We start from the raw sequence: 23,382 nt of genomic DNA, 5'->3' as shown, positions 1-23,382 counted from the left end.
CAGTATTGGAGATGAAGCACAATGGCCTACATTTGGGGTTGACTGGCAATTTGATCAGCAGTCACCAAGGCTTCAAAGCTGTTCTCCTTTAAGCATTCAGGAAATGTTCCAGGCTTTCACCACGTATTTGGCTTGCTGGATGGTTTAGAAGGAGTCAGCAGAGAAAAAAAAATGTTGGGTGAAAAGCCAGAAGGAGCTGCAGCAAATTAAAGTCCCAGAGACAAGATGAGAGGGGGAGGTCACAGGAGATGGAACCCCAGAGGAAAAAAAAATAGAATAAACACACAGCACGGACACTGCAGAGCACAGTGAGGAAGGTATGTCACCTTGGATTGGCAAAAACACTTAAGAGTGTAAAATCATAACAGATTTATGAGAGAGGGGAAAAGTTTTTTTCTTAACAAGCTGAACAAAACAGATGAATCACCTGTGTTTTATATAATACTGTTCATAATCACTGGTTGAGCTGAATTGGGCATCTGGTAAGGAAGCCTTCTTGATGTCTTTGAAGGGAGGTGTTTGAGCATGTCCCATGGTGGGGGGAGAGCCTCAGGGCAGACAAAGAATTTATGGAAGAGATTATATTTTGTAGCCGTTAGAAATATTCCTTTGAAAAGCTGAAAAAGGGTAGTTGGAAAGATGGAAAGTTATGGGATCTTATAGCTCAGACTAGGACTCCTGTCACTCAGTCTTGGACTATAATAGAAAATGGACGTGATAGTGCAGTCGAGTTTAAATCTCATTTATCTTTTTTTTGCCTGACGAAGTTGAATATGTTTTATGCTACATATCCCCTTAATTAAATACATTACTGTAGTTTGAAAAAAGCCTTTGTTTTACTAACTTTAAAAAGGAGACATGTCATGCTTTTAAATCCTTTTCACATCAGCTGTAGTCTATGTTTTGGGCTAAATTTCCTCCAGGGGTCAAAGCAACTCATTCTGAAACTTTTTTTTTTTTTTTTTTTACAAATAAATAAATTAAATGTATTTAATTACTAAAAAAAGGTAGATTTTACATGTGTCCCCTTTAATAAAAAACAAAACAAAAACTGTGCAATACAATTTTACACCTTTTAGTGCCCCTATGCTGTTACTCAGTTGACAGAAGTATATGCACAAACACATTCAAATGAGTGTTTTGTGAATAACTTTACAACTTTTCTGTGAACTGAACGAAACAGTTTTTGCCACTGACAAAAATGAACCAAGATCCAAGTCTTTCTTTTTGAACAATAATACCTGCCTATAACAGAAAGACAATTAGGACAAACTGTTCCAATTTGATGCCAACAAGGTATTCCTCTCCTCGAGGATTGGACTGGACGTCACTTTGTGGTGACTAAATATTGAAAAAAAAATGTACACTTCTAACTCAACTCTAAAATTGAAGTCTTATGCAAATTGTGCCTGAGTGCCAGATCCATTATTTTCCAACAGGTCTGTTCAGATCTTGGTTTGCAGGCAGAGAAGAGATGAAGCATGAAACATAAAATACACAAAAACAGATTCATTATTTAACCACGTTACATGGGAACAGACAATATCAGTGAAGCAATTAAATCTAAAGAACCAGATGACTGTGTGAAAATAGTTATTTAAAATAAACATTACTGTCTGCTTCAAGACTGAATGAAACAAAAGTCTCTGATGCAGTCATAAATTAGACAGTAAGTGTCCTCAGAGTTGAGGCCGTGCTGAAAGTTTTCAGACAGAAGAGAGTTCTATGTAAAAAGATCGTCTAAAGCACTGTGTGTGTTGGACCTTGAAGATGCTGGAGACCCTCTGCAGCCTCACCAGCTCAGCACGTAAAGGGAGGCCGCGTGTCAGATTGCTGACAGTTTGTTACTCATCCTCCCCTGTGGTGCCGTCCAACATATTTGTGTTCTTCTCTCTTTACTCTTTCAGTTTGGATCTTAGCTCACATCTGAACTTGAGCAGAATCTTTCCTGCTTCAGTGACCACTAAGAGCTCAAAGGCATGTCACATCTTTTTTTTTTCTTTTGACAGACTGGTAACAAACAGCTTCTTCCTCCATTAGAGCCCTTTGGTTCTTTACAAGAAAAAAAAGCAATTTAGTGCACGACGTCAACTAAAGCAGCTGAAAAACTGCCTCTCTTTGAGCAGTATGGCTCACTCAGTTCACAGATGGAAACAGCAGAGAGACAAGCTAGAACAACCTTAACCTCTGATAAAAACAGTCGTAAAAAGGCAGAAAAAGAGGAAATGGGGGTTTGTGAAAAGGTTCAATTTTCCAGCCGTAACTGCTGATTATCTGATGTTCACAAGTGATGAATTGTGACATGATTTATAATTTTTAAAAATGGAAAAGTGCCTCTGCTTATGCTCTGCTTCGAACATGGTGAAAAGCACTTAATTATATACTTTGTTTCAAATTGGACTGAAATGAGGCTGTAATTACAGACTGTTGTTTTTACTGAAAAACCTGATTTCTACCCCCTAGGCAGAAGAGCGCACACAGTTTGACTCTTTTCATGAATGTTTTTAGAGCACTCTTCATGGTGCAGCTGCCACTTTGGACAAAGCAGCCGTCAACACAAAAAAAAAGGGTTTTAGTCGTTTGAATTTAAGATATTTTCTAACCTAAAAGTCTTATTTGTTGAGATAAAAGCTCTGAAAACTTTATATTATTATTACCTGCATCCAGTTTACACTTCTCATTCCGCAAATATATTTTGAACACAAAAATTGCTACATATGTATTTATTTATATTATATACAAGTATTAAACAGGAAATGAAAAAATATATTTTTAAAACTTTTGTTTGTCATCATGTTATGCGGTCTATAGCCCAGTAAATAACAGTGTGCCGTGTTTTACTGCAGTATTATTTTTGTTGGACTGAATTTAGTTATAAACAATTTGAACGATTTTTAAGTGTTTTTTTAAGTTGTTAAATATCTTAAGAAAATATATTAAAAATTTACAATAACTGTCTATTTTTTTCTAAACTGCCTTTTTTTCTTAAGAGAAAAAAATGCAAAAAAAGAAAAAAGAAAAAGCCTTATTTCAACTGACAACACTGAGTTGAAAAACAGATTACACAGTGCTTCCATTCGTAGCCTATGGACGTTGCTTTACTTATAGGAAATAAACAATATTAACAGTAAAACATGCATCTTTGTAGGTTATGATCAGAATTAAAGATGTGATTTTGGTTTGTATTTTTTGCACCGCAACCTAAAGATCCTTCTGTCAAAGTGTCAGGTTTAAAGTTCATAATCTGTATCATAAATATCTGCTAATTTAAATCCAAAACAGGATTACAAGATTCTGAACAAGGTTCTGGTGAATTAGATGAGCATTTATTGATAAAACATGAAAAATATATTTTTACATTGATTCAGTTGATTTTGTTACCTTTTGTACCTGTATTATTATGATATACACTCACTGGCCACTTTATTAGGTACACCACGCTAGTAATGAGTTGGACCTCCTTTATCCTTCAGAACTGCCTCAATTCTTCGTGGCATAGATTCAACAAGGTGCTGGAAGCATTCCTCAGAGATTTTGGTCCATATTGACATGATGGCATCACACAGTTGCTGCAGATTTGTCGGCTGCACATCCATGATGCGAATCTCCCGTTCCACCACATCCCAAAGATGCTCGATTGGATTGAGATCTGGTGACTGTGGAGRCCATTTGAGTACAGTGAACTCATTGTCATGTTCAAGAAACCAGTCTGAGATGATTCCAGCTTTATGACATGGCGCATTTATCCTGCTGAAAGTAGCCATCAGATGTTGGGTACATTGTGGTCATAAAGGGATGGACATGGTCAGCAACAATACTCAGGTAGGCTGTGGCGTTGCAACGATGCTCAATTGGTACCAAGAGGCCCAAAGAGTGCCAAAAAAAGATTCCCCACACCATGACACCACCACCACCAGCCTGAACCGTTGATACAAGGCAGGATGGATCCATGCTTTCATGTTGTTGACGCCAAATTCTGACCCTACCATCCGAATGTCGCAGCAGAAATCGAGACTCATCAGACCAGGCAACGTTTTTCCAATCTTCTCTTGTCCAATTTCGATGAGCTTGTGCAAATTGTAGCCTCAGTTTCCTGTTCTTAGCTGAAAGGAGTGGCACCCGGTGTGGTCTTCTGCTGCTGAAGCCCATCTGCCTCAAAGTTCGACGTACTGTGCGTTCAGAGATGCTCTTCTGCCTACCTCGGTTGTAACGGGTGGTTATTTGAGTCACTGTTGCCTTTCTATCAGCTCGAACCAGTCTGCCCATTCTCCTCTGACCTCTGGCATCAACAAGGCATTTCCGCCCACAGGACTGCCGCTCACTGGATGTTTTTTTCTTTTTCGGACCATTCTCTGTAAACCCTAGAGATGGTTGTGYGTGAAAATCCCAGTAGATCAGCAGTTTCTGAAATACTCAGACCAGCCCTTCTGGCACCAACAACCATGCCACRTTCAAAGGCACTCAAATCACCTTTCTTCCCCATACTGATGCTCGGTTTGAACTGCAGGAGATTGTCTTAACCATGTCTACATGCCCAAATGCACTGAGTTGCCGCCATGTGATTGGCTGATTAGAAATTAAGTGTTAACGAGCAGTTGGACAGGTGTACCTAATAAAGTGGCCGGTGAGTGTATATTAATCATTATTAATAAGTTAAGCACATGAGCCTTGAATAATTAAGAGTACTCAGGGGGTTAAAAAAATTATTTGCTGCTTCAGGTTGGTCCCGCTGGTGTCAAACTTATATCCACTTATGATTAACAAATGAACAAGTTACCTGAAACATTTGTGAACTGATGCATAAATTATCCGTAGACAATGATGTTTAAAGTACCACAAAGCGATACTTGAGTAAAAGTACAAGTATCTTACCAAAAATTACTTTGGTAAAAGTGAAAGTCTGCTTTAGGAATATTACTTGAGTAAAAGTATTAAAATATCTGATGTTTTTTAGTATTAAAAGTAAAAATATTGATTTAAAATGAGCAGTTAGATTTTCTGTAATGACATTTATCAGGAGGTGACCTCCCCAAAAAAATGCAGAAATGACTGTCATTAAAATAATTAATTTATGTTAAATTTAGAATGTACTGTTTCAGTTTATATGCATATATCAAGGGTGCCCAAACCTTTTCCACAAAATGAAAATCTATCCGAGGGCTTTGGCCAAATGCAATAATATAATTCAAGAAATACAAATACCTCCTATTTTTAAAAATACAGTCCTTTCATTTTTAATGATTAATCTAGCAGCCAGTGTGGTGGCCCACATTTTTGACGAACTGCACCATAGCCCCTTACATAGTCAATGGGCCAATGAATGTAATGACTTTAGGGAGAAATACTGTGTTTCTACACAGGATGACATTACAACCTAGTAACCATGGCAGCTGCTGATGGACCAAATCAAATGGCTTGGTGGGCCAGTTTTGGCCCACGGGCCTCACTTTGGGCACCTCTGATATAAATGTAGTGGTCACCTCAAGTGGAATAAACAATAAAACTGTCTTTGACCTCTGACGGGTCCCTTTAAAATAGACAGAACTCTGTTCCAATTAAAACTAACACAGCATCAGAATTTTATATATTTATACTTGAATGAGAATTCAACCACAATTAAATTCACTCTATCAAGGAGGCACAATTTATATGGATAGTATTTATTTTTTTACAATAACAAACTGGAATGAAAACAAGCAAAAATGAAATAAAAGTAACAACTTTCTACTTCTTGACTTTTTTTTTATAAAAATGTAAGAAGTAGAAAGTACAGATAAGTGTGTTAAAATGGAAGAAGTAAAAAGTAGACTGAAAAATAATTACTCAGATACCCAAAAAATACTTAAGTACAGTAACAAAGTATTTTTACTTTACAACTTTGTCCTTAGCATGCCTGGTAAAGCTATAATCTAAATATGAGCTGTGGACTGATCTGCTCAAGTGCTTACAGGATTTTTATCAGTTTCATCTTTAATCATCTATTCTGATTTCTCAGGGTTTTTTGCTGTCATGTATAAAAAGTGAACATTTTATCTGCACGGCCAGACAGGAAGGGCACCTCAGTGCAAAATGCTTTTATTTTGTTTCACAAAGACTCAGCTGGGAGCTCTCTGCTAACATTTGTCCATTCTCAACATAATTGTTTGTGCCACCCTGAAAGAGCCGTTTTAGCTACGACATTGACGACATGCAGTTATCTGAACTTAAGCTGGTCCCCCGAGTTCTTCACTGGAGCTGCTGACTGAATCATAATTGTTTATCTTAATCACTTAAAGACGACAAATCTCCCTGTAGGGACTCATGAAGCAGAACTTAGCCAAATTGCTAAAACGCAATCACCCCTAGAAAACAAGAGCTGCAGTAAAACATTCTACCAAACGGAGTAAAGAGAGGTCACATCGACTCTCTTTGGATTTCATATTCTGCATATTTGAACTAAACAGATTCACTATGAGACGTGTTTCATAGTGAATCTGATAAACTCCAGCGGATTGAAATCTTTATTTCAAATTAAAAGTCTGTTCCCCCAAATATTCCTCTGCAATTTCTACTTTTCACCATTCAAATCAGAATCTCAGAGATAAGTTACAGAGATGTCAACAAGCCCTTCGTCTCGTTTGAGCACTTTGTGTGAAAGAACAAAATGTTCAGAGGGTATAGATGGGACTTTTTGGAGCACAAGTTGATAGAAGAACAACAACGTCTGTTCAAGCAGTAAATGAGAGGAACAAGTTGGATCCAGCCCAGAATGATTCAGAGGCAGATACAAGTCACCAACCTGTATGTTGTCGAAGGACGATTTGTTTGTGACGTCGTACAGCAAAAGGAGAGCTGAAAGAAAAGAAAAAACACAAGAGTCCAATCTTAAATACATTGATAAAAAGCATTTTGAATTTATGCTTTAACCTCCAAGACTCAAACCCATTTCAAATAAAAAGCTCTTTAAAAAAGAAGGCTTGTTGAGTGATCTTTGTTCTGTAGAAACTCAGCGATGAAGAAAATAAACGAGACCACAGGGCTCAGCTAGACTTGTGCAGGATGGGTGTCTAAGTCTCTCCTGTGATTCGTTATCACTCAACGGTTCATCCAAAGATTCAAGTTGCATTCAATTTTCATCTGTGGGGGAAAAATATATCTATATTTTTTGGCTTTAGTTTTTTTTTGTTAAAAAAAAGTTTGAAAATTTGACACTTGGCCCAGATCGAGGTACAAAACTTTAAGAAGCTCGGATTTTATAGATTAAATCAGATGAGAAAAGGGAAAACAGATAGAAGATGAACTAAAAAGCAAAACAAAGTGAAATAAAACAAGCTAAACAGTAAGGACTGAAAGAAGAGGGATAAAAAAAGAAAACTTTATGATGAGAATTTTATGATTAATCCCCCCTCAATACCATTTCACCTCATGCACTCAATAAAAAATCTTAATATATGTCCATCGCAAATTTAGCTTTCCAATAAAATATGCAGTACATTATAAATCATAAAGTCACAAATCAGATTTGGAAAATGCAATCAGAGCAGCATCAAACAACACTGAAGCACTTCTTTAGATAGTCTAGGAAGGAAAAAGAAAAAAAAACATTCACTGTGATTTATCTAAGAAAATATTACCAATGTTTCATTTTTCGTTTTTTTTAGAAAGTCGTTTCTATCAAATGTTCCTGTCTAAATAAATTCACAATGATTTTCACACTAATCAGATTTTACAGATAATCTCTTTTCTAAACAATTCCTCCCATTTTCCCCAGATCATTTCTAAGATCAAAACAAGATGAAAGGAAAAAAGGTACATTTTCCTAACAAGCCAACATCTAAAGTTCAGCAGAACCCAGCTTCTATTGTTCCTCAGCTGATGCATCAATCTGCAACAGCAAAGATGGATTCTTGTAATAAATATTGAGCATTTGAGGGCAAACAGGGAACATAAACAATCTCTGCTCAGATCCAGGACATGAGTGCGGCTTTCTGGTAGTCATGTAACCTCCTTATAGCACCTTATTGCAGATGTTCATTTTGACCATTAACCAAACTATTTTTTTCCACTCAATCATTAAAATCCAGAGGTGTAAAGTACATTTGTTTCATTAAAATACCTAAGTATTTTTTCAGTTGTAGTTTTTACTTTTATTTCATTACATTAAAAACATAAAAATTGTACTTTTACTTCTTTACTTCAAAATGTAACACAAACAAACATGCTACAAATTTAAACACCACTGGAACTCCTCATGTAAAGAGTTGATTATGCATGCTCAAAAAGGAAGTGTTTAATTTATTTTAATTGTCAGGTTCCACTAAACCAAGTTGAGAGGTTTATAAATTTTCTTTAAAAGAAAATGCACACATTACTCAATTCACTCAGATTTGCTTTATTGTCATTCAAACATAACATCAGGGATAGAAGTTTGTGTAGAGTACAGCTAACTCCAACAAAAAGTGACTTGCCAAATCTTGGTTAATTGAACAATTAATAGAAAATTAGATTAACCAACCCAGTTAAATTGCATCGAGTTTAAGAAGCTAAGATATTAACTTTTTTACACAAGAACGAGTGAATTTTGTGAAGCGAAAGGAACACTTGATGACTCCCTGCACTCTCTCTCTCACAGCTGCCAAAGTGCCCCGCCACATAAATCAACTTGGAGGGGATTTTAATTCTCCTATCACTCCTGGTTTTATAACAGACAGGAAGAAAGGTGATCAGCATTTTAAAAGGCTCTGTGTAGAAGGAGTAGACTTCCTGTAATACGCCTCTTACCACGAATGGAAAAGTCATTGAAAACCCTGCCAAAGATTTAAAAGGTTGGACTCCAAAAATAAGTGCTGAACTATCAAACACAAATTAGTCCACAGGCATCATGTTACAGTGAAATTAATCCTGCTGTAGTTACGCAATCTGATTCCCACACCAAGAGAACCATTGATGAGGATTATACACAAAGATTATGTAGACTAAAAACAAAAATCCAATCCACATGTAATCAGTGAAATACACTCTCACAACTCTCTTGGTCTCAATTAGATCAACCCTGACACAGTTTTCTTTTAACTTACAAAAATCCCTCCTCAAAGTACTAAACAATGCATTTGAGTGAAGACATAAAATTTCAAAATCCTACTAGACTGTTTATCATGGAAACTAGAATGAGGTAATCATTTCCACGTTTAAATAAGGCCAGTAATACTTTTAAATATCATACATGTAAAAGATCTTCGATTTTTGTTAATAATCTATATTTTTGCAGAAATCTTCCAAATTATTATGTAAGACAAATGATTTGAGAACTCAATAGAACACAGACTATTTAAGTTGTTACTTTACAAAAATAATGACACAATTAGCTGAAGAAGGATCGTTTAGATCAGTGGTTTTCAAATTGGAGGCCATGGCCCCCTGGGGGTGGCCAAGAGGGCCTCAGAAAGCTGGGGGAAAGATAAGAAAATGATACAAAAAATAGATCCAATAAATGTTTTAAATCCTAATAAATTATAATTGGTTTTCTCAAATAGTTATTTTAAAGTATAACTTATAATATATGTTATTCAAGAGAGCTTAAGAGGTCTGATTTCTTTTATTCTGTTCTAATCATCAGTTTATTAAAAAGTTGATTTTTCAGTGCAAATAAAAACTGTTTAAAACATGTAAGTTAATAAAATTCTTATGTTACACAAATATAATAATTACTGAATAGTGAATAACAGTGAGGAAAAACACATTCTTTTAAACATTCTTGGCATGTTGCAGATGGCTTTAAGAACAGCCTACAGATGACATTTGACTGGATTAACACAATAACAGCTGATATGAGTGGAGAATGCTGCTGTCTTAAAACAACTTGATTAAAAAATATGCTTAAAAAATAAAACAAAGAAGACAAAATTTAAATCATTGTCAGTTTTGCTTTGCACAATTAATCTGCCAGAAATATGACATTCCTGCAGCATTTACAGCTAGCAGCTGGTGCTATTTGCACTTGGAAACCGTCAAATTTTATGTGAACAACCATGTATGTTTATGGCAGCACAGAGACTCAGTGGTTAGAACTGACACCTCACAGCAAGGGGGTCATGGGTTCGATTCCCGGTTTGTTCCTGGAGTCTTTCTGTGTGGAGTTTGCATGTTCTCCTCGTGTTTGCATGGGTTTTCTCTGGTTTCCCCCACAACACAAGACCTGTACAATATGTTGCCTTCAGGCCCAGGCCTCCCTTGAAAAAAAGATTTGCGATCTCAACGGAATTTGTCTGGTTAAACAATGTTTAAAAAATAACGATAAAAATAATAACATGACAAATACACTTATAAAGCTAATAAGACAGTGTTTGCTTGAGCTGCTAAATCAAACAGAAATGCACTGTGGTCTTAACTACGCTCAGACAAGCCATTAGCTTATCAATCATCTTGTCAGACAAAAACACATTCTCCACACAGAGGTGGTTAAAAAAGCTATCTGCAACAGGTTAGATGTTAATTGTTCATTACAGTTCCACAGAACCCCACTCAAAATATCTGAACTATCACTAATAAACTCAAACTCAGAAACAAGGGAATAATTGCAATTTAAAGTTTTATAGACGGACATATTAGTGCACAGGCAGAAATCCACTCTGATTTGTGAAAATGGATTAGAGATCACCAAGGACTCTCAGCATCTTGAACGTGCCGTCCTTCCTTCCTTTGAAAGGAGCTATAAAACCTCAGCACTAAATAAGCACGGCCAAGTGAAGAAAAAAAAACACTCATGTCTAAACCTGGCATGAATCTTTCTTCTGACTGCAAAGAGTGGCCTTTAAAATCTCATCAAAACTCCATTTCACTGCAGCGCTAAACAGAAAAAAAAGCTGCAAACAAACCCACATGAATTCAATAATATTTGAAATAATATTTGATTTACTTTGTGTATAGAGTTCCAGTTTATATCAAAGTTCATTTCAGGAATCTGCACAGAAAGCGTAAAAAAAAAAAATCCACACATCTCCATCTATACTGCTTCTTCCTGTCAGGGTCAGAAGGGTCATGGGGGTCACTGGTGCCCATATCCAGCAGTCACTGAGTGAGGGGTGGGGTACACCCAGGACATGGTGCAAGTCCATCACAGGGACATACAACCATTCACTCACACCTAGGGACAATTTAGAATTACCCATTAGCCTGTCATGAATTTGGTTTGTGAGATGAAGCTGGAGAACCAGGAGAAAACCCACCCATGTACAGAGAGAACATGCTCTACCCAGAAAGATTCCTGGGCTGGGATTTGATCCGACGACCTTCTTGCTTAGAGGCGTCAGCTCTACCAACTGAGCCACCATGCCGCCCAGATCTCTCAAATACAAAATAATAAAATAACAGGAGTTATGAAAACAAAACCTCCTTAAATCCAGTAATAATTAAGTTTATTTTAGAGCGTTTAGATTCTGTTAGTGAATGTACTTATTAAGGCCACTAAACTGTTGCAGCCATCTTGAAATGGATCGACTCTAAAATGTCATCACTAGAAGTTTATCTAATGCAGGCACACATGCACACACACAAAACAAAACAAAAAACAACAAAAAAATAAAAAATAAACTGGACACGGTAATGTGTTGTTGTGTTAGCAATGGACACACACATCAACCCAGTGGTCACAATGTGGGTGGGGGGGTGGGGGTTCAGGATCTTGATCACCATTGGCTTTAGGTGGCCTTCAGCCACTCACATAAACCTGAGCAGCCAGGACAGAGAGGTCTTCCTGACGGCGGACTAATTTACACTACGTGCGTTCCAGCTCCGCTCCGCACCGGTCCGATCTCCGCAGCAAATACGCACCCATTATCAATGAGAGTGTTTACACTGGCTGTGCACAGCGGTGGTGAGCAGACGGCGATCCGTCAAAATTCGATCCGATCCTATTTCTGCCGGACGCCGGAGCTGCGCCGGAATCAATTTTTAAATATTACGTCGCACCAACAGGAAGAGGGACGAGCACAACATCCATATTTTCAAAATAAGACACTATTAGGCGGAATAATGTCAAAATTGCAGCTATATGAACAAATATATGTATATACAGTATTTCTAAACAAATGCTGTCAGAATGTATCGTTCTGTTTGGGAAGCAGATGGAAACATGTAGCATGAAGCATGTGTACACACACGATACACGTGGATTTTATTTTGAAATCAGAAGTTTCAAAAGGACGACAGCGATATAGTTTCAACCATAGATACCAAAAGCCTTTATATTAATGTTTTAATCTGTGATTAGAGTTCGTCTTTCACAGAATTAATTATTTTTTTGCTCTGACTTCCACATCACTGGATTTATCGCGCAATCTCCTTCCTCCACACGCTCCCTCCTCTGTGTCGCACCGGATCAGAGCGGAGGCTGTGGAAATTGGGGCACAAATGAACAGCTGCCATCTGCGCACCGCAGCACAGTGGAGCGGAGACGCATGTAGTGTAAATCCGGGGTTAGGAAGTAAAGTTATCAGGAAGTGCTGTGAAGCTGAACTGTCTCACCAGCAGAGGTCGAGCCAGAAATATCACTTCAATCTAAAACCACCGTAACAAACAGAGAGTTCTGCAGACGAGGCTGATCAGGTTGTAGGAGAAAAAAATAAAGTAAAAGAGTAAAAAGACTTGCTTTGCCTTATTTGTTTAAAGTTCCTAAAAATGTAATTAATCTTTTTGTTACGTAAAACAGTAACTGCAAAAATGTTCTAAACATCTTTTTTCTGTGTAATAATGAGATTTAATCTATTCAAGGAGTTTTTATTGTCATTCCATGACATGCGGAACAAAGCACAGATACTGAATTCCCAATTGTCAGCAATGGAAAAACCAAACAAAAAGAGATAAGCAATAAGAGGATAAAAAGAACACAATAAAAGAAATGTGCATGATCAGTTGCACATGGAGTGTACTGCATCATATAAATGTGCACAATCAGCAAAAGCAGAGTAATAATTTCTAAAAAAAAAAAACAATTAATCGAGATTAATCGCAGTTAAAATGTTTAATCAGAATACAGGAGGGTCTCACCATTAGCATCCCGATAATAGGCATGAGTGACACTGCGGAAACGTTCCTGTCCAGCTGTGTCCCAGATCTGCAGTTAAGACAAAAAACAATCACCTAATAAGTTTCTATTTTTGCAACAAGTCTGACGCTCGCTGAAGCTCAACAAGAAGAACATCAATAAAGATTCAAATCAGATGAACTTTGGAAAGCCTATAAATAACAATCTGCTGTCTTAAGCAGTAAAAATGAGCTTCATATCTGAAATATATTAAAATCTAATGCAGTCAGCGTGTTAATGGTTTCCTATAAAACACATCCAGCTGAGAGAGAGCAACATTAAAAATTGTAATCATGTTTCAGTCAAATAAAGAAGGGCAGAGAAATATTTGTTGTTTTTGTTTAGCTTCGTTTTGATCTTCAACTTCTAAGAGATGAAAAAAAAAAACTTCCAGTCTCTTATTTTCACAGATAATTGCCAGTTTGATCCATCTGCTGTTTGTTGCTTTAAATAAAGCTTCCAGAATCTGGATGAGTTTAGAAACATCATTGAAATGCAGGTGCTTCGGTGCTCAACACACAAACAAGACATTAATCTTAATGGCTTTTTTTAGCTCTCAAATCTACTTATAGCTTTCGTTTTTTTTTCTTTACCTGAAGCTTGACCTTGACTCCATCAATGTTCAGGACTTTGTTCTGAAAATGAAGAGAAAAATAAACTTGATTAAATGACTTGCAGCAAGCAAAAACCTTTGGCCAGGGGGACAAAAACGTCTTGAAGGTTGCTTTGGTTTATGGTCAGGCACCTGTCTGAACAGCCTCTTCTCTTCATCCTCTCATCTACCTATCACACTGCCCTCCGCTGCCCTCTCCATCAGTATTGAATATCTTCACTGCAGTGCTCAGCCACCTTTTCAGATTAACCCCTCTGCTCTCTTTGTTTCCATCTGTCTTCTTTTTTTTCTTTGAAAATAGTTTATTTTTCTGGAAGTTACAGCAGCACACACTGCAATGGTTCTTTCTCTGGTTCTTTTGCCTTAAATTTTTTTATACCTGTCAGTAAAACAGCCTAGGTGCTCAATGCAAACCAAGTTGTGCTAAAAGAATCCATTTCTCTCCAAGTACATTTCTGTCACTATTAAGATTTTTTTCTGCATCTCTCAGTTCTATCGTGACACAGCACAACCAAGCTCGGATAAATTCAATCGCACTTGGCGTCATACCTTATAAGACATCATTCCTCTTCTATTCATTTTAGCTCAAAATCTGGATTCAGGCTGTATTTTAACAGACTGGGCTTAAAACTTGAAACAAACCAACACATACATTTCTGAATCGATATCAAACAGATTTGCATTTTTATTACAGTAAATAAAAATTGATTTTATTCAGATGTAACTGGCAGTCTTCGAGCACTCACAACCATTCTACTAGAAACTTTGCTTGCTGTAGTTCTTTCCAAAATTGACAGGTGTTCAATATCTTCTGGAAGGTGAAACGGCGACACGGTTCTGACTCCTCTAATTTAGATTTTTAAGAATAATTTGATTCCCTATTTTCTAACTTTAGAAGTGGCCGAGAAAACTTGTCAAGATGATAAACAAAATAACAAAAATAAATAGACCCAGTTCATCCATTCTGAGGAGCTGAGTAGCAAAATGGTCTGGCGTTGGCTGATGCCAGGGCAATACTTAGAGGCTTTCCCCACCGTCACCTCTCTCACCCACCTCACCCCATTCCTGGGATTTTCCTGAAAGCTGCTGCTGACCTTCTAATTCCTGAGGAGAGACAGGCAATATTCACCCCTGGCTAAATGCTGCAGAGAAATTTGACACATAGTCTTGGTTAACATCTTTGGCTAATTTACCTCCTCAAGAATCACAAAGGGGAATATGCCATACATATTTAGTGGAGGGGATTTAAGCTGCAAGCTAGATGGTGAGTGACGCCTGATAGGAATCAGTCTCAAAAGACTACACCTCCTTGTTGTTGTTGCTAAAAACAACCCAAAATGTGCTCAGAGGCTTCATAAATATTTAGTGACCCAGAAAAAGTCTTGTGATCACATCACAGAGAGGTTCTCTGAGAGGCTGACGCAGCCTGGTTGCTTTGATGATGCTGGATTTGTTAAGAGCAAACAGTTTTAAATCAGGCAGAGCCTAATATAGCAGCACGGACTCAGCGAGTACTGGAAGATTGAACTTAGACAAAATCTGTTTCCGGAGCCAGTTTACTGCGCTGAGATTAGGAATTATAATATCACACAGCAAAGCTTGCCAACACTTCTACTTCCACTTTACCTCTCAAAGTTTTTCAGTTTAAACATTTTACAGGCTAACGTGGCCCCTGTGCTTTTGAGAAAAGCACCCCTTTCAGCTCACTTTCATTCCCCCGAGCTGCAACAAACACCTTCCACATGGAGGAGTCGCTTCAAATATAAACTGCTCTACTTATCAGCAACACACTGTACCGTTAGCCGTTTAGTGCCTCCCATTTCTCCCGAAAGGCACACGACTGAGGAACGCAAGCTCAGAAGAGAATCACTCAAACGGCACTTCACAGGGATCATAAATTACAGATGTATGAGGAGCTTTCAGAGGAGCCCGTAAAGTGTGAGCGCGTAAAACATTAATGGCTGCAGCACGAGGTAACTAACAAGAACATGACATCCGCAAAGAGCCTGTGTGACAAATTAACTGCAGACAGAAGAATTAGGAGAAAGAGGCCACAGGGTCATACGTCTTCAATGTCTGTGGTGCTGCGATGACCCCTCCACCCCACCCCACCCCTGGACCTGACTCAGAAGTCAAAAAGGGCAAGAACAGAAGGGAGGTGTATCTTATATTGAAGGAGCCATTTTTGTCAAACGTTTAAAATAACATTATGTGTACCCTCATTGGTTAATATCTTACATTATTTATTGATCCTTGGAGACACCACAACTAATCAGAGTTGTAAAGTAACCAAGTACAAATACTTCTTTACGGTACTGGTTGTACTGGAATTTTTGGGTATTTGTACTTTATTTGAGTAATTATTTTTCAGCCTACTTTTTACTTCTACTTCTTTCATTTTCACACAATTATCTATACTTTCTACTCCTTACATTAAAAAAGACAAGAAGAAGACCGTCATTACTTTTATTTCATTTTGCTTGTTTTTATTCCAGCTTTTTATTGTAAAAAAATAATACTATCCCTATAAATTGTGCCTCTAGATAGAGTGAATTAATTGTGGTTGAATGGGAAGGATAAATGTGTAAAATTCTGATACTGTGGTAGTTTGTACACAAACAAATCATGTCACACTCCAGCAGGACATAAGCATTAAAATAAAAGAACTGTACTTAAGAAGTATTTGTAATTCATGAATTATATTATTGCATTTGGTCTGCAGCCCTCAGATAGATTTTTATTTTGCAGAAAAGGTTTGTCCACCCTTGACATATGTATATAAAGTGAAACAACTAGACTAGTGCATCCTAAATTTAACATGAATTAATTGTTTTAATACAACATTAATTTCTGCATTTTTGAGGTGGTCACCTCCTAATAAATGCCATTATGTAAAGTCTAACTGCTCATTTTAATTCAATATTTAAGTACAAAAATATCAGATACATTAAGACTTTTACTGATGTAATATTCCTAAAAGAGACTAACTTTTACCAAAGTAATTTTATTGGTAAGATACTTGTACTTTTACTCAAGTATCACTTTGTGGTAGTTTATACAACACTGCAACTAATTTTAGCTCAATATCTGCAAATATTTCCAGAGGTATAGCCTTATCTGTGCAGGCTAAGTGTATGAGACGCCAAATGTAAAGTAAAATGTTTAAAAATGTCACCAACACTTTTTCATTATTAAGCTCTCTGTTCTTATATTTTGCTTTTTTTTTTTTTTTACTAAATGTTCAATTTAAATGTTAAATAACATGTAGATAAATCCTAAATCTAAATGTAAAAGTTAAATTTTGAAGTTTACATTTAAGTATTTCAGAATGGAATGTAGCCTTTGCTGGTTGTGCTCGGCTCTTAGAACGTCATCATCCTGCAACAAACATCAATGCTAGCTGCTGCTAACGCTTCTCATGCTGATGAAGACAGTATTTAAATTTTAAATTCCAAATTTGTTCATTGAAAACAGTATGGATGGTACCTGTGGCCCGGCAGTTTAAAATGCAGCTCGAATACGGGCCGCAACTGCAAGTTTGACATCTTGTAGGGAAGCTTCAGCGGTGTCCAAGCGTTTAGCGGTAGCTATTGTCTCAGGATGACAATGTCCTAGCAAGAGCCGAGCACCGACAGCAAAGGCTGTATTCCATTCTTGTAAACTTCAACATTTAAGTTCAACATTTAAGATTCAACTTGCACAATTTAGGATTTAGTATTTACACATTATTTAACATTTAAATTGAACATTTAGTAAAACTTAGCATGAAACAGTGAGGTAGATGTGTAGAGGGTAGCTATGCGTTTGACATTTTATTTTACACTCTGCACCCCATCAGTGTGTTTAGCTATGGCAGGGATGAAAGTTTGCACATGCTAGCCAATAAGAGATTCAATAAAACCCCTCCAGTGTTTTTATGATTTTTTTCTCCCAACACAGCAGACAGAAAACATAATTACCCCTTTGCCTTTGGTGGTGGGCGAAAACAAAATTTAGAAAGTCACAAACGCACAAAGACATGGTTAAAACAATAAAAGTAATTTTAAGAAGCAATTAAAATGTGTGGGGGAGAAGTCAGGGGGATGTCAAAGCTGCATGCTATTCGTTTTGTACTCTTCATAATGACTGCTGCAGAAGCGAAGACGGATTTATTTTTTTAAAACTTGTCTGTGTGTTATTTTTTGGACCAGATGAACCAGTGAGTGGGGTGTTTTAAGGGGTAGGTGGGCTCCTCTATGATCAAGGTTGTCTTCCAGATCACAGAGTGGTTTTTCAGTCCAGATAAAGGGGGGGGGGGGGGGGGTTTGCATTGTGCCAATTAGTTTGCTGGAGTGATTTGTAATGCAGGAAAAAGTCTTGTGTCATGGACTAATTATTTATTTCTGTTTCACCTTGACACTGTCCATCACTCGTATCTTTCTGATAGCTCATTTCGGCTCGTTGTCTGTTTGTTTCTGGATGTCAGGACTCCACAACGGACTGACCCCTCTTGGTTGATAACAGACTCTTTGGGCTGGGAGCCCAGTCATAGGCTGGACAGCATATTTGGCAATCTGTGATTGGTTGTAAACTGTCACATGGTGTTAACATGATGTTATATTACTGGCTGTAGTCTGCTGACGAGTTCAGTCGCAAGCATGCAGAATTTCCTGATTCAGTTCTGTTTGTTTGTCGCTCATAAGTAAACCATATTTGATTATCATACATGCAGACTTTTCTGGTATTATTCCAATGTGTTTCTGCATTCTTGGTAAATCGTGCCACCACAACTTGTTTTACGCTCAATGGTGAGCAGGTTGTACCAGGAGGAGATACTGAAGGCCAGGACTGGTGATGTGGGAATTGTAGACTAAAAACCATGAATTCTGTGCTGGTTTGGAAAATCCTGGAGGTTCCTCAGCAGGTGGAGAGGTATATGAAAAACAGGCAGGTGTCTATTTTTTGTTCCCAGATATTTGAAAACCTTATAAACACTGCAGTCAGCTTCACAGTATTTGGTGATTTTATCAGAAAAAAAAAAAGAAACGGCATTTTGCAGAAAGTGCCCCAGGCTGCATCCAAACTACTAAACCAACCTGCAGCTGCTGCTATTTAAACCATCCAGTTCTAGGTTAAAAAAGAACTTAATATCAAACTGACGGCAATGACACATTTTATAAAAGATCCCATTAAACACTATGAGATTTTTTTTTCTAGATTGGCATTTCAAGAGAGCAGCAATCCACTTTAGCATGAACCCTATTTACACTACAAAAATAGCCATTTCATATTATATAAAAAATTGGATTATAATCTAAATTTTCTCAAATTAAGCAAAATAATCTGCCAGTGCAGTAAAACAATTGCAAAGGAAGGACTTCCAGTCGAACAAGATTAATATTCAAACACATTCTGCTCTTGATTAGTAAATCAGTCACAAAACAAGATCAAAAATATGTTTTGACTCATATAAGATTGTAAGTTTAGTGTAGACTAGCCTTTAGCTCATCAATATACTCTTTTTCTCCAAACAGATCTAAGAGCACTTTGCAGCAGGTGTGTTACTTGTACATTAATATTAGGCAAAATTTTAGAATAACTTTCATCAATAAAATCATTTTCAATAAAATACAAAGAAACGAGCAAACATTCTTTATCTTTACTGTGTAACAACACATTTGTGTTTGTTTCATGAAGAGGTTTGTCACAAATATTGTTTTTTTTTTCTGTTCAAATTAATCATTCTTTGACGTGCAGTTATTAAAACAAAATGGAACAGTTTTTTCTTCTCCACTTCTCAAATAGAAGATGAAGCTTGCTCAGCATAAACCTTTAGATGCAATATGTTGCAAACACATGAGCCAAACTGAGCCCAATGTGTTACTGAGGCACTGATAGAGCCATAAATCACATCACACCAGCCTTTAATCAGAGAAATTTGCGAGGCTGTGGAGGGGTTAGAAAGGAAATGTTTTTCTTTCTTTAGACTGAAATTCTACTTTATAAAATCACTTTAAACCATGCGCTCAGTGTATCAGAAAGAGCTTTCTTTTTTATTGATTTCTCTTACTTAGGTGACAAGCGTGGCTGAAAACAGGCTAATTGAAAGAGCTGGGGGTCCGTGAGTGCCTTTCACCAACTGCACTGCTATAAAAACACAGACTCGCTTTCCTTGTTGCAGCAGAAAAACAAAAGAGCCGTAAAAACAAAAAGCACAAAAATAGTAAATGCTGGAGGCTGCTCTAGAGGCAGGTGTGCAGATTTACCTGTGTAACTTCACCTTTTTTTTTACATCAGTCCATTTGTCAGATTTAAGCCTCCGCTTTGTATTTGATCTTCCACCTGAAACCTGCAGAAACTCTCTTACACCAACGCAAAAACTCACTCCGATCAAGGCTCTCCCCGAGGCACTTCTCTTGCACAAACTCAGATTTGTGACACTGTTTTGTTCGATCATTACTCATCTGAATGAAGAGATAAGAAGCCTGAACTCTTCGGATTTTCTACCTCTGAATTATTATTGTTTCTACAAACGGAAACGATAAAAATGAAAATGGTCACACAGCAACACATATTTCTTTGTGTGTGTTGAATAATCCTCTTGCTAAATCACAGGATGAAGCAAAACATTTTGTTTTTTTTGACATTTTCACAAGGAAGATAGAAATTCTTTTATCTAGAAAGCACTAAGGTCATTACATATTCTGCTCAGGTTTGTTGCAGTCGAGCCACGACTCTTGCAGTTCTTTTCCATGCTTATAATTAAATTTTTTTGTGCATTTTTGACACTGTGCCAAACAACAAACAGAGAATCTTATTTCCTTGAAGGAATGCATTTTGTCCATTTTTGTCCAGACTTTCACCACATGGGTTTAAATGCTACAAAAAACACATTTTTGCATTTTTTTGGTTAAATCCTGAAAAAAAAAAAACCACGTGTATTATAAAAAAAAGTCATGAGATATTGTACAATTTACAGTTTTCAAGGTCAGAGTATTGAGGAGGACTCTTGACCAGGGCCGGCCCCAGCCAACTTGGTGCCCTAGGCAACATTTCAGGTGGCACCCCTTGTACAGTTTTTTAAAATCTTACTGCCAATTTACAAACATTCATATACTAAACTAAATTTTTTGTCATTGATATTATTTTTTATCTTTAGAAATTAGATTGTTCAATTAAAACAGCCAATAATTAATTTGAAACAAAATACCAGAAGTCTTCTTCATACCTGCCAACATCTGCTGGCAGCAATGAGGAACACTTGTTCATGTTAACGAGCAGCTGTGGAGTGAAGCAGTTCTAGGGGGATCCAGGGGTATACTCCCCATGGAAAATTTTGTTAAAGATCTACTCAAAACTGCATTTTTCAGCCATTTGACGAGCATTTTACTAAAAACTTGGGATTAATAAAACATAAAATCTGTTTTTTAAAATCATAATTGAAACTTCCATTATTCTTATTTTGATTTCTATTTACTACATTTGATACTGTCAAATTATTTTCTGATAAAGATACACAGTAAAACACAGGCTGATGTCAACAATATTGATATTTTGTGCAAACACATGTAATATGTCTGGTAAATTTAAAAAAAGTAGCATTTTCAAATAACTGCTTTATAAATAATTAATAATTAATTCCTTTAAACTTATATTGCCAATTCACAAAAAACATCCCACATCATTGCATACGTTTTGTTACTTGGTAGCAAGTAATAATAAAAGTTGCAATCTATTTTTACATATGTACAAAACATAAAAAAGGGAGCTGAAAATCTCCCAAGTTTTTAATTTTTGACACGTTTGCACCTGTTCTAAAAAAAGAAAAAACTAAACTCTCAGACTCCGCTTTTTAATGTTTTCTTTACCTGCTCCCAAGGACTTCTTTTGTCATGCTTCAATAATTCCAACCATCAACTCCCCATCACTTTCAGTTCATCATTAAACATTCATGGAGCTCCTCTGGGCTCACCTCTGCAGAATCCAGTGACCTTAAAGCGGCGGGGGGCAAAGCTGCTCGTCATTAATAACCAACACCTTGCTTGGCAATGTAAACACCATCTTGATACTTTTAATTTAGTACAAACAGCTGTGTAAAATAAGGTTAAATGGCCTTAAGCTTTGTTACGTAAATCCCTGCTTTGTTGTATTCAACAGGAGCTATTCTGTTGCACTGTAGAGTCTGATTCTTTTGAATTCAACTCATTGTTAAACAAAAAAAAAACAATGTCTCTTGCAGGCATGATTATTCTCAGAGCTTTAATTGCACCCACTCAGAAAAGGTAGGCAGGCAAACAAACTGGCAGGCAGGAAAGTAGATAATGGAGAAATCAGTCATCCATCCATTCTCTGAATACATGCAGGAAGACAATCAGTGAAGAGGAGATGGATGCTCAGTGACACTGATGATGATGACATCATAGGAGAGAAAATTTTCAGAGGGTTTCATTTTGGTGATTTATTTTCCTCTTTTTCTCCATTGGTGTGTTGCTGCACCTCTCCCGCATTTATTCTCTTCATTTTAACGCAGGCCGGCTGAGGCAGTTTTACCAACGCAAATCATCCCAAAAGCTAAATCGTACAGCTTTAATGACAAACCACTTTTTTTCACTGCAGATAAAACCAGAAAAATAAGTGGTGCCGAGCTCTAAATTAAAACTAAAAATATGCAAATGTTCCCAAACTAAAGTGAGCCTATTTTCCATCAGAGTCACAGTTAATGGAAGAACGAGTAACATCCACTTGTTGCATGAGTCACTCTCTCAAACCATCTGAGGATGATGACCTCATGGTCTGCAGAACAAAGCAATTTTCACCAATCAGAGACACTTTAGCATTTAATAATCAGAGTACATGTCGGCTATGCTACAGCGCTGAAACCGACTGCACGTCCTTACAGGTAAAGTTTGGGGGAGTGTATAATTATACAAACACAAACCCATGAATACACAATTAGAGATGAATGTAGAGTGAATAATGTCCTGATTTATTCAACTTTAGAGTGCCATCAGTGGGGATGGATTGAGTCATGAGGCACAGACACAAAGAACCAAGGCTCAGTCTTTGGACGGGTGCGTGTCAGTCTGTTAGTAAGTTGTGCATGTCCCACATTGGCTACAAACAGATTTCTCTCCTTTTTATTAGGAAATTAACAAATAAATTTTATTTTCATGTATTGTATATTTGGATAGGGACAAGTGTCAACTTCTAACAATACCATACTAAAAAACATTGATAGTCTATGTTAATTTGCAATGGCAGTCCCTAAATGGGCTTTTAGCAACATGTATAAATCACAAACAGCCAAATGAAACTAAACTATTATTATTTTTAAACTAAACATGCAAATTGTAATAAATGTGTTCCACATCACCTCATACTTCAAATCATCTCCTATGGAAGTGTTTTTTAAGTGTTTTACACTTTTGGAAATCTAAATGTGTAAAACAGAACTACAATTTAAAGCTTTGCCCACAAAAAAAAAAAGGAAAAAAAAACTGCTACTTTTCACATTGAATCAACTGGTATCAACATATTTGGCAAATTCTCTTTGTACCACCTTCATCCTGAGTTTGAGCTGAAATTATTGGATGTATCACAGGTTTCAGTTCTAAATTTGATACAATTACTGTAAAGTGAAAAGCCCAAGCAGAGTTAAAATAAATAAATAAAATTAACTAAAAAATAAATACAGCGGGTAAAATAAGTATTGAACACGTCACCATTTTTC

The 23,382-nt window shown here is 36.9% G+C and overlaps 1 protein-coding gene across 2 annotated transcripts in view; it reads right to left on the bottom strand.

The window, feature by feature from the left end:
* rab26 (RAB26, member RAS oncogene family) overlaps positions 1 to 23,382 on the bottom strand; it is a 56,826-nt gene that overhangs the window by 19,920 nt on the left and 13,524 nt on the right. For both annotated transcript variants that reach the window (XM_014010055.1, XM_014010054.1), the window contains exons 3-5: positions 13,654 to 13,695; positions 13,024 to 13,090; positions 6,779 to 6,831 (exon numbers count right to left, since the gene is read on the bottom strand). In XM_014010055.1, the coding sequence (XP_013865509.1) occupies positions 6,779 to 6,831; positions 13,024 to 13,090; positions 13,654 to 13,695 (162 nt within the window). The remainder of the gene's footprint in view (positions 1 to 6,778; positions 6,832 to 13,023; positions 13,091 to 13,653; positions 13,696 to 23,382) is intronic.

This window comes from Austrofundulus limnaeus, unplaced genomic scaffold (genome assembly GCF_001266775.1).
Source record: "Austrofundulus limnaeus strain Quisiro unplaced genomic scaffold, Austrofundulus_limnaeus-1.0 Scaffold65, whole genome shotgun sequence".
NCBI classification, from domain to species: domain Eukaryota; kingdom Metazoa; phylum Chordata; class Actinopteri; order Cyprinodontiformes; family Rivulidae; genus Austrofundulus; species Austrofundulus limnaeus.
This window is presented reverse-complemented; position numbering and strand designations above follow the sequence as displayed.